The sequence below is a fragment of the Numenius arquata genome, chromosome Z (assembly GCF_964106895.1).
Source record: "Numenius arquata chromosome Z, bNumArq3.hap1.1, whole genome shotgun sequence".
In the NCBI taxonomy this organism is placed as follows: Eukaryota; Metazoa; Chordata; class Aves; order Charadriiformes; family Scolopacidae; genus Numenius; species Numenius arquata.
In genome coordinates this window covers 37,029,077-37,042,134 of record NC_133616.1, presented here as the reverse complement: position 1 = coordinate 37,042,134, position 13,058 = coordinate 37,029,077, and the positions used below count along the sequence as shown (strand labels likewise).

General features: G+C 39.3%; 1 protein-coding gene across 1 annotated transcript in view; it reads right to left on the bottom strand.

Moving 5' to 3' along the window:
- The window catches only part of ADAMTSL1 (ADAMTS like 1), a 425,741-nt gene that overhangs the window by 137,041 nt on the left and 275,642 nt on the right, over nucleotides 1–13,058 (bottom strand). The window contains exon 6 of the mRNA XM_074166017.1: nucleotides 447–573. Coding sequence (XP_074022118.1) covers nucleotides 447–573 — 127 coding nt within the window. The remainder of the gene's footprint in view (nucleotides 1–446; nucleotides 574–13,058) is intronic.

Here is a 13,058-nt window from a genome sequence, read left to right as displayed (position 1 = left end):
ACACATGGTGTGGACATAGTTCTGGGAGGGAGCACTGTGCCAGGCTGGCACCACCATCCCCACAGGATTCCCCTCTGCCATAGAGCAACACACACAACTTTGTTCAGGGCAGCATGGCCTGAGTCCTATGCCTGGCCAGCTAATACAAACAGAGCAATGTGGGTAGAGGCAGCTCTTCTCATTCTCCCACTCCTCCCAAGCAACTAGCTAGCTGAGATGGGGAATATATCGGTGACACCTTTCCACAATCCTCTGTCCACCCCAGAGCCAGAGCTGTAGTCTAAGCAAAACCGATTCAACCCAAGAGGGAAGAAACTGTGGGGACAGCCACACTGACCATGACCATATTCAACTGCCTGAGAAAGAGCTGGGTGAAATCTAGCTTGTAAGAAACACATATTTCACTAAGAGGGAAAGATGGCACTTTACCAGAAGGGACAGCTTACGTTTATTTGCTGAGAGCTGGGACTTATACTGGCCTCGAACCAGCCGGCAGGTGGACCCATCGCCGTTGCAGACCCCACAGTTATCCTCCTTGACAGCGCTTCCCAGCTGGCGGTCACAGCCAACGATCTGGCAAGAAAGAAAGATGTGCAGTTCAATGTGAGCACCTACTGACTGACTGCTTGATCCATCTCTGTAACTAATTACTGCCAAATTTCTCTCTCAGCATCTCTAGAGGGCCATAAAGTACCTCAGCAATGAAAGAGGCTGAGCAAATCTGGCTGGGAGTTTGAACTGAATTCAGACGTGAGATAGTGAGCAGGTTAGTACTCAATGGCTTTTGCAGTCCAGAGAAAGAAAAGACTATTGTTGGAGTTTGTTTTTTTAGGGCATTGTGAACATTTCTTGGTCAGAGTCCTATCAGAAATTACACTTCTTAGAGTTTCACAAAGCAAAATGCCTGAAATAGATATGAAGACAGATAGGAAGCAGACAGATAAAAGTAAAGAGCAGCACAGATATATAGTAACATGGCTGAGATCTCAGTGAAATTTTACCTGCTATACAGTTGGGAAAACCATGTGGTTTTAATTATGTTTGACAACAATCCCATTCCACACTATCAATGTCTGTGTTCAGACATCATTAAAGATCTGATAAAGAAAGAGGGGATGGCTAAAAAAAGGAACTGGGTCAGAAACGCAATTACCTGCTCTGAAACTGGTTTTATGCTTATGTGCAAATTATTTGATTCAAAATTTTAAAACTTGAATAGGTAAATTAGGCTTCTCAGTTTGCAAAAAATCTATAGTTCCCAGAAGAATCAAAATTATAATTAAATACATTTAAAATTAAATAAATGGAATATAAATTTATTTAGCACAGCTCTAATGGAGGCCTTTTGTTTGAACTTTGAATTCTGAATCCAAGTTATGATTTTACTCATAAATAATTAAAATCCAAGAAATTAAGCAAGTCCATACAGTGTTATAATTATCTTTATACATACTAGAAAATGAAAGACCTTCTAGCATTCTGGCGTGCAAAGTAAGCCATGAAAAAATATTTGTGTATGAATTCTACTTCTAAAGAGTTTGTGCTAAGACTTTTAGCCAAACAGAGTATATATAAACACAGGGGATTTTAAATAAAGTGCTTTAAATTTTTCTGCATCTGTAAGTTTCAGTTAAATCAGAGAGCTAGGTCCTAGAAACTGAACTAGTGTCCTAGAAACTAGGACACTTATCATCTAGGCTCATAAAAGCTGCATATGTAACTTGCCCACTTAAATATTCACGCTAACACTCCTTATGTGTGCAAATCTACATGTGCAGAGTTGTAGATCTCTGCTGGTACATCTCAGATGTACTTCTGGGTTTGACACTTTCTCTTCATTTGCCTGTGAAAATGCAAGCTTTGACTAATATCTAGTATCTACTTCTAGCAATTCAATTCCTGTTTCTAACATCATTATTTTACTAGTAGCACAAGAGCAGTTTCCTTGGTATCTGTCATATTGATAGGATAATTAATTTAATTTAAACCATTATAAGTTTGGATTCAGGGTTGATGAAATCTGTCATCAAATTTCTTTGACTTTACTATTTAAAGTAAATTTCTTTTACTTTATTTGGTCAGAACTGGGTCAGTCTCCTATGCTTCTGCATTATATTATGATGTCTCCAGGGGAATTAATGAGAGCTAATGGAGTAACGGTCGCACATAAATGATACATTTCCCTGAAAACTTAGTCATACCAAGACTGCAAGAGGCATTTTGTCACATTAGAAACACAATGACAAATAATAGTTAGATAGCTGAAGCAAAGTTAAGATTATCTTGGCTGTGACTACTCCATACAAATCTTCCAAGTACAGATCAGAAATTACGTCAGTAATACCATGTAACATTCAGATCTATTTTTTCCTGAATAAGAATACCCCTACAGGAGCTGAACCACCTCTGATATACACAGACTGGCGTGCTTTAACTTTCATTAATGTCTCTGTATACACAAGATGTGAAAAAAATCACTTGCATGATCTGAAGACTATATGACATAATGCCTACAAAAGAGATTAATTTCCTTCAGGTGTGTTACAGCTCACTAGCACCCTCAGTGAGAAGGGTCCTGCTGGGGAATCCAGATACTATAGGAAAAGCCAGAATTCCCTTTTCTGTCTGCTTATAATATATTTTATGTTCACTCAAGGGTTCAGTCTAGGGTGGTATCCAAATCTTCATGCCTTCGCCTATTTTGAAAAGAACATGTGAACTGCCTGGATGTGAAAAGGCCTGGTTCTTAAATCCAGGTATGAGGCAATCAATTTCAAAACCAACCTTTACTACTTTAAACCTTTTTAACTTTATGAATCCCCAGCTCACATGTTGCCACAGGCTGTACTTTGATTAAAGTCAATTTATAAATTGAGCAATTTGGAGCTAGGTCACAACTTGTAGAGGAAACTGCCAGGAAAATCTCAGGTGTGAAAGGAAGTTATGTTGAGGTTCATTGCTCTTTTTGAGATGGACAGCCATTGCCAGTGTATATTTGATGAAATGCTGTTTTTCAAATGGAAGTATGAGCAAAATGGAGAACTCTTGTGAACACCAAACCTTATAGGGTATGTAAAAAATGTGTTTTAATCTTCCTGTACTTGGTAGTCTCTCAGATAATTTTATGCTATTAGAAATTTGGATGAAATTAAATAAATTTCCTGTTTCTCCCCAAGGCTTCTACACAGCTTTTTCCTTTAGTCTGTTAGATTATCTGTCTTAATAGATATCCAGAGCTCTAGGAATATGTATGGAATGTTCATTAAAAACTTTTATGAGTGATTAACTAATGCCTGAAATAAAAAATGTTCCCATGTTCACTGCTTTTTTCTTTTTTTTTTTTCCCCCTTCATTGCCTCGGGAACTCCTTCTTCCACCTTTTGGAGGTAATTTCATTCAGTAAGAAGGTTGGTAGTGTTTGCAAGAAGTCACTGATGTTTTAAAATGAAAAACACCACTCCAGATCTCTTACACTATTTTTAGTAGCTCTTGTGTGACTAACTATATAGTTAGACTCTTATGAAAGCAAAAGATCAGATAAGGAAATATTAAAGTTCTCCTGAAATAATACACAGTTCATGAGAATAATAATTTTTTTTCTCTATGAGCAGAGGAAACACAGGTTTGGCTGAGTTGAGATGAGAATATGTTATTTCCATAATATTTTCACTCTCCGTCAAGGCTGCAGAGTACTCACTGCAAAAAATGTAGGTATGGGTGAAAACATATCACCATCCCCCCTCCCCAATCCCCCCAAAATCTTCAGACTTAGCAAGGAACAGGAAGGCAGAATTGTTTATTTCAACATCCACCTGTAACATGAAAAAAACACAGAGGAGAGGTTTTGGAATGGCTGTTATCGGGGATGCCAAAGATGAAACACACGAGGAAAGACCCAGCTACCAGCACAAGTAGATTCACTTAGGCTGCAGAGCTAGAAAAGCCTGCCCAGAAGACACTGACCTGTGGGCATACTCATCTGACTGAGGGTGACTGGGACTCGTCATGAAAATGTGCACCATGGAAGATACTGCTTGATCACCTTGTTAGGCAAAGGAGTGAATAAGGATATTGTACCTCTAATCTACAGCTCAGGCAATGGTTTAGTGGACAGTCTGAAACAAAATACTGACATTTTTGAATCAGACTTCTGGAGAATATTTCACTCTCTGAAAAGCTTTGAAATGTCAACTCCTCATCTTGGTTTGAAACTAGAACCAATGTTGAAATTCTGAAGTTTCTGTGGGATGGAAACTTCCTTTTCCAATGCATTCTAGTCCTAATCTTAATATATCCTGGGGGGTTTAGGGAGATGAAGTCTTTTTCGATCCATGAAGGACTGGGAAGGAAGCCCCCACCAGGAATGAAAATGGATTACTGCAAAAAGTTGTGCCTGGAAATGTTCTGAAGTAAGCAGTTTTTATACTCATTTCTATTACATGTTAAGCTTCCTCCCCTTAAAGCAGAGTAATGAAGCACAGACTTTCCACACTGAAATCTTTTTGAGTTTCAAATTGCTGAAGTGTGGTCAGAGGCTTGAACTGCAGATTGTTACCGCAAAAAATGTCAGAAGTGGCTCCATTAAGTTCTCTGACAATCTAATCCAAACCCGATTAAAATCAAGAAAATGCACTTATAAGTTCAATAGGCTTTGGTTGAAGCTCTTGTATGTTTCTAAAAGTGCTCCTATGAAATTCATTTCTATTGTGGTTAAATGCCCTTATAGCAGTAAAGACAGATCATGCAGAGCTCTGGAGGTCTCTCGGTATATGGAAGATGTCAGCCATACAGTACCAGAGTGAGGAAATCCCAAGTGAGTATGAACTCCCTGCCCAGTTCTTTACCACCTCTAAAGTGAGCTGATTTTTTATTCTCCTTATGGGTTTAGCATAAAAAAAGTTAGCAACAAAAAGCCAGAATAATAACAGCTAATCCTTGGTTGGCTGAGCCTGTATGGTTTTCTGGCATAAGAAACCACAGTTCTGCTCAGAGGTAAAGATTCCATATTACATTTTAGGCTGAACTCCCATACTTCATGCAGAGTTTGATATCCCCACCACCATCATCACTACCTTTACTCCACTGACAGCCAGTGAGTTGGCAAAAAAGAAAAGTAGCGATATTGCTGACTCTCAGATACATTCATAAAATAGCTTTTACAGGACACTGCAAGAAAAAAGATGGTCTTAAAGTTATCAGAGCAACTGCTTAAGTGTAGTTTAAAGGCATCGGACTGAAAGTCCCACAACAGGAGTTGGAACTAACTCACTGAGTGCGTGCACGAATGTTATATGTGTATGTGTTCCCCCTGTGGACTTGAACTCTGGCTCAGTTTAGCAGATTTTTCCAGAAATAAAACTGGACCAGCAATGACAGGTTCTGCTTCAGCCCTGGTAGCCTGGAAATGCCCTGAAGTAAGAAGTTTTCATAATAATTTCTATTCAGCATTAAGAAACTCTGGGCAGGAAATAATGTAATGAAGCAAGCTTGCAAATCTAGCCAATTATAAATAAATCTCTCTGTTTTTCAAAGGGCATGTCTGCAGTTCAAACACAAGAAGTTCTGAGAATCTGAGAAAAACAAAGTTGCCCTTCACATGGATACTAGTGTGGGGCTCAATCTGGGACTTGTGTTGATTGCCACTGCTCAGCTGAAGAAAGTTTTGGATTCGAGCCACTGTTTCAACTGGGTCCAAAATCCTGTTTTAACATCAGGATGAAGAGCTGCTCTACTCTTTAAATTACTGTGAAGAGAACAAGCTCCAGGCTGCACAGCAAACTGGAACCTGACTGGTGTTGGTGATGCAGGGGCTCGCAACCTCTGCCGAAGTGATATCTGCCTTTCTGTTTGCTGGCACCTTACCATGATGTTTCACAGCCTCAGTGTTTTTCTGGCACAGGCTACCAACATGATCCTGTGACAGGTAGTCCTGTGCAGCACCAAGCACCAGGCAGGATCCACCTATGTCCCAAGGAATTTTGATGCAAGCACACCACAATCAGCAACTAAAATTGAAGACCAGAAGATGATTTTCACAATGGCAAAGCAATTTGTAACTGTGCTGGTAACAGTAGGCCCAGTGACACGTGCAACCAATGTACTTGCTCGGCACTTGAGCCAAACACGACTGAACGTGCTACACTACAGGCAGTGTAAACAAACTTCAGTCACTGATCAGTAACCAAGTCGTTAAATAATAGCCACTGGAGTGACTGAGATCCACCTTCCAACACAGTGAGCATGTGGCTGGCCAGGTCAGTGATTTGTTGTTGCTTGTTGCCTTATCCACCACTGATCCACTGGAACCAATCTGCAGATCCTACTTGGTATCTGCCCCATCAGCCCAGCATTCCCAGAGAGACAGGGTTGTCTGTTATTCATATTTTTAAACCCAGACCAGGATGCTCATGGAGCCTCACCCTACCACCATGGCAGAAACAATACAGTGAGAATCAGTGGTTCAGCCAAAGCTCTAAAAGCAAACAGCAGACACTCAGCAGCAGATGGGACTCAAGAGAAATTCCCATTTCTCAGGTTTCCCTCAGGGAAAAGAATAAATGTAACTTCCTTCTGAAACCACTCTTGATTTTAAAAGAAGCAATTAAATAAATTCAAAAGCTACAGCTTCTAATTGAAGATTTATAGAAGCATTAAAATGTCTAATGTGGGGAAAAGGCAACTCCTATCCTTATATGCAAATTTCATTAGAAGGAATTTTCCTACATAAAAAAGATGGAATATTTTGGGTTCAGTCATACATAAACAACCAATTTATTGTGTGGGCCAACATAGGAGAGCCCACAGATGTGGAAACAAAAGCCATGTCTAGTTCTTTCTCTGATGACAGAGAAATCCAGAAGCTGCCATTCCATAAGGAACAACATTTAAACAGAATTACATTCCAAGAGTTTATAAGTAGATTATAAGAGGAAGAAAAGACGCTTCTGTGACTATTCATATTCACTTATCCATTTCATTCATGCTTTTCTTTGGTTTTGGCTGGGTTTGGGTTCATGTGTCCATATTCTGCCAGAGTAAGAATGAGTTTTTGCTTTATTCTTGCCTGCTTGTGTTCTTATTGATGGAGGAGAACAAAAATCCCTAACTTTTCTTAGTGCAGGTTAGTCTATATAGCAGGTTGTTATTGAAATGCTTGATTTTCTCCAGAAGAATCACACATATTGTCTGGATAGATACTTTATTTAGCATTTCCAGAGGAAAAATTTACCAGGTTTTGTAGAAGATGAAAATACTTCAACAGAAGGTGATTGCAAAGGCCATTTTAAGTCAAAACTCATCAAGGCAGTTCTCCTTCAGCTTCCTCAGAACATGCTTACCAGAAGAAAATTCAATTAAGTCTGCCCTCTGGACCCATTCTCTTCTAGACTATGAAGCACAAAACTGCAAAAGCATTTAATTGGTGCTTGTAACACATTACATTTGATTGTGACCCTTTGTCAGTTCTGGTGACTTCATGACATGCTTGATATTGCCACTCAGACCTCTCTTCTGCTGGGTGTACAAGCTTCCCTCTCTCAGACAGGCTTCTTTTGTTGACAGGAGCTGGCTGGATCAATGGGGATTCAGCTGCAGTGCTTTGCTGCTAACAGTGCCAGCACAGACTTTCTGGTGCTTCAGGCAGTCACATAATCTGTGTTATCAAGGAACAGACTTCACCCACAGTTCAAATACTTGAGAGAGACTGCATGTCCCCAAGCCACTGCTGAAACTGTTAGTCTATGTGGTACTCCAACCTGCTGCTCAGTGTGTAAGAGGAGTGGGATGACAGAGGAAACTAGCTGAAATGCCTGCAGCTCCCCTTTCCTGGATCTTCACAGCAACCGGAAGCCTTGTCATGGTTTTCAGTGAGAGCTACTCATCTATTTTGGCGAGGACTCTCAAAAATGCCCAGCCAGTGCAAATACCTTGCCATCTTCACACAGCACTAAGCCCTCCACACCACTTTACCCAGCTCGGGTTTTCAGGTGTGCTAAGGAAATACATGGACATGGATGGCTTCCTGGTAACTGTAACAGAACTCTTAGGAGTCTCCAAACGTCTCTTTTTGCTAAGCCTCCAAATGACAATGTGCTTCCCCCTCAGCAAAGGGAGGTGCTCTGTGTACTGCTGGTGAAAGACACCCACAGTAGACAGCTTGTATAACTGGAAGTAGCAGCAGGTATTGTTTCTGCTGAAAGACTAGAACAAAATATCTCTGCAATGGTGCCAATCTCTTTTGGACCGTAAAGTAGAAAACTGATAGCTCAGAGCAGGGGAGTGGAGTTCTAATAATGCAAATGCAGATTCTTTCACACAATAAACATATCCCCATTCCCTTGCCACACTCTGCCACAAAAATGTTGTTACCTGGCACAATGATAGCAATTTAACCATTTGGCTATTACACTTATGAGTCATTAAGCTCTCCACCCCACTCCTTTCTGTGTGCTGGAAAGATGTCATTCTGGGAAAAAGCTCCTTCTTTTGTCTCAGAAAAATGATATTCATCAACAAGAAAACAAGATTTGTTATCCGCAGAACATGAGGTGGATGAGGATGGAGAGTACTAGACAAAAGTTCTAACAGCAGTTCAGCTGTTCAGCCTGACACAGTTCAAAAGCACCTGACCATCAGAAATTAAGAATTCAGTACTTTCTGAAATGTTTTCTCCCCAGAAGGCATCTAGGTTTCAATACATTCTAAAAAAAGATGGATTCATTATGAGAATTTAGGTCCAAGAGCTTGGTGCCGACATCAGAAACTGAAAAGCCATTATAATCATCACGAAAAAAGGCTGGGATAAATTGAAAGACAACTTAGATCCTGTTATAATGCCTTCTACACATCTGAGGAAAAATAGCCACCCTCTTGTCTAAATAATACAGTTATCATCACACCTTCTTCTGGTGTTTTAAAGCTCAGAAAAGAAAAAATAAAACAAAAACCAACAAAGACAAAAACACAGCTACAAACAGGAGCCAGAAATAGCTGAACTACAGGAGACAGAAATCCCAACAACATGTAAATACCTAGACTTTTTTTTCCCCAGTGCTTTCCTTCATTTTAAACTGACTTCTGTCATAGCCTTGGCAGAAGAAAAAAATTATTACTGGAAGATGTCAGGGGGGACTGAATGCCTCTAAAAATGAATACACACTGGTAAAAATACAAATAATGCCTGTTTGTAGAGAATTAATGGAAAAAGGTCATTCATTTATCTGCTTTGCCATTAAATAGGCAAATGACAGGCACTTTCAGTTCTCTTGTGTGAATGTAAAACAGCAACTCAGGTAAAAATATCTTTCTGCAAATTATTGTCTCTCAGAGTTTTCACAGTTAGATAGTATGCCAAATTAAAATGCAGAAAAATGGGATCTTCTCAAAAGAAGCACACGATCCCCAGTGTTACCAGTATGAAGCAAGGATGAGAATAGTCTCTAATATTAGAGTAATGAGTGTTGCAGTGTGGAAAAATGCAGGCCATTTTCTTCCAGGGCTTCAGATAGAGTGGGGAAGACTACTGGCCTTCTCTTTCCTCAAAACTGGAGTTTACTTGAAGGGACTGAGGAGGGCATGCAAAGAAATCAGGTCCCAAGCTAAGGAATGACTAGGAACGGCCACAGGCCCAGATGCCAACTTCTGCAGCAGTGCCCCGGGCGCATCCCACAGGGATAGTCGGGGCCTGAGGCAGTTTCATCAGCCTTCAAGAGCCTGCTGAGGTGACTGCCTAATCTATGTTCTTTAAAATCCGTATTTTACCTGTATCAAGCAGGTTTACTGTGCCAGTGAGCACAATACCCATGCCCCAAACACACCGAACGCAGTGTTAAGTGGCACTGCTAACCTGATTAGCTCTGTATTTTTGGCTAAGCTGGAAACAGGAAAGGATCCATGCAACAGCACTTTGTAGATGGAAGGGAAAAAGAGAAACCGTCCATTCTGAAATTATAGAATTGTCTAGGTTGGAAGGGAGCTTTAAGATCACTGAGTCCAACCATTAACCTGACACTGCCAAAACCACCACTAAACCATGTTTCTAAACACCACATCTACCCATCTTGTAAATAGTTCCAGCAATGGTGATTCAACCACTTCCCTGGGCAGCCTATGTTCGATAACCCTTTCTGTGAAGAAATTTTCCCTAATATCCAATCTAAACCTCCCCTGGCGCAATTTGAAGCCATTCCTTCATGTCATATCACTTGTTACTTTTTAGACAGGCAACACAGCACAGTCAACTATTTAAAGGAGAAGAGATTTTTCCACTCTTCTGACATGCACCAGCCAGTGTAGCCTTTGTCTCTGATGAAAAAATTAGAAGCACACATACGTGTATATATATAGCCACTTAAGTATGTGTAACACCAAAATAGTAAGCAGCAGTACTTAATGCTAATATTTAAAAGAAATACTTTTTATTTGTAAAGAAGCTGTATGAAACTATCTTCAATAACTTCTGGCAAAATATTTTTAACTTAGTGCACTGACTGCCTCAGTTTGAGATGAACAATAGCTTTGGAAATTCAACTGAGTTTTCCTGGCTACAATTCTATTGTATATAAACAAGACGTAGCAAGCCATTGCACTTTGTTAAATCATCTTTTCTAATGCTTTTTGAATCAGTGGTTGTCAGTCTATGTCCATAGTATACTAGGGTCCACAGACTGACCTCTTTTGTTATAGATATTTTTCACTGTCTGCGAAAGGTAACTAAGGAAAGTAACCTTGCTGTCAGTTGACTTGAATTCACTGTGCAGCTCAGCAGGAAAAAGTCTTAGGAATCAATAAATCTGAAACATTAAAAACTACCTCTAGTAGTATTTGATAGTAGATCTGTAAAGAACAATTTAATACTATCATAAATAGTAGACATTAAGATAAGCATTTCTGGGATGCAGCTCTCTTTAACTAACAATCTGTAAAATTGAAAGAACGTAATGGAGAAAAATGGGCAGTTTGGAGAGAAAAAACAAAAGTGCTTTTTCCAATTCTGGATAACCTTTTTGTAGCAGCAAACTTACTTAAAGGCCTTCTTAGAAATTACCAGCTTTTTTATCATTGCATCTAATCCCACTGTTAGAGTTGTAATATGATTCATTCTGTTATTCCACCATACATAAAAAATAAATTCACGGTCTTTAATAAAAACAATAGTAGTAGTAATAGTAATAATAATAATACTCACACAATTAGGATCAGAGTTGGTTTTTCAACATCAGGACATTCTGAGACTGCTTTAAATTTTTCCAGGTTTATGTTGAAATAACAGAGAGCAAAAATAGGCCTCTTTTATCTTGATTCTTTGGAGAAATTTAAAGGACTCTATAGGTACTACACATTTGCATGTATAAGAAACCAGTCAGTCTGTAACTCATCTCAGACACACATCTCATCAATTTCTTGGGCTAGTAAGACTGTTTTTGATTCTTTAATAGTCACCCTTCAACTAAATGTGCAGCTAATTGTAGCACCTTTTTTTTCCCAGTTTTTTCAATAAGATTTACACTATCTTTCAGAGTCAGTGGCTACACCTTTTACCTTTGACGTAAATGCTTATGAGAACAGAGGGGAAGCAGCAATTCTGCATGGGCAAGGAAACTGCTGTATTTTCATTTTCCCGGTTCCTGTGAAGCTGGGGTCCCTGGGCTGGGAAAGAGGAAAGGATAGCAGAAGAGGAGGGTCATTCCACATGTGTAAGTTCAAGATACTGCCCAGACTGCAAGCTTCTTATCCATGAATGTGGTTTCAGGGAAGCAATACTCATTTAAATCAGGTGAGAATTTGGCTATGATATTGATGGGACATGCTTTTTGGAAGCACTGTAGCCCATCTTATTGTCTGGCCGCATATGTAATAAAAAACATAAAATCCTGATCTGGTACTATAAAGCAACATTCTGCCATTAGTACTGGAAATAGAAGAAACCTTGGATAATCCTTGATACCCATCTGAGAAAGCAAAGATTGATTTTCTTGTTCTTCCTTGCCAGACTTAACAAAAGGAATATTTGTGGAATTCACACAAGCAGAGGATAAAAATTAAATTGAGAGAGAACTAAGCAGAAAGACTATGATAACAGGAAGAACAAGTGACAGGGATACGGAAAATAGAAAAGGAAGAAATAAAAAGCATTACAAAAAGAGTTTTTCATCTGAAAAATGGTGTTGCTCAGTCTCTGTCACCTATTGATTTAAAAGCAAAGATCCAAAAAGGAAAAAGCTATGCTCAGAAATTAATTCCCATTAATTTCTTAGGCGTTTTACACAAAGAACAATGGCAAGATAAAGCCCATCGCTTCACAGAAGATAAATACATTTACATTTATGTAGTATGGGGAGAGGCAAGAGAAACACAGCTTGCATGATTCCTGAACTGGCACAGTCATGTATACTGCCTTATGCCATGAAACATTTCTGGATCAGCAACTGCATAACCTCTCTCATACCCTACACCTGTAAAAAAAAATAATTTAAACATCTTTTTAGGAATCTCTAAGCTTACTCTTCAAAGATTCAGGGATACAGTTTGTCCTACACACAAAGGTGGCTTTGCTTGTCCTGAATACAATCAGAGGTCTCTTCTGACCTTAATTGGTAGGTGGCCAGCATGTGAAACAAAGACTTCAGGTCAATAACTAGTAATTAAACAAAGACTCATAAATATGCCACTAAGCTACTAAACATCCAAACAACATGAAAATGAAGCGATAAATACGAAAGAGGGATCTTGTAATTTCCAAATGTTGCACCTTGTGAAAAAATGCATATTTACCAATGAGAATGAAAACCAGCACGCTTTATTCATGAAAGAGTACTAAGAACATAAAAGGAAATACAATTAACTTCATTTCTGCCACTGATAACCTCAGAAGCAGCTTATGAGCACTCAACTGGCCATGGACTGGCCCAAATCTTACACGTTAAGAAATATCCCTGTGGTTAATTCAGAGAGCTGATACAATTGTTTGATCCATGGGGAAAAATGACTGTGTCTATATAAGCATCCACTGATCTTAGCGTCACTTTTACTAATCCAGGATTCTTGCACAGACTGTAATT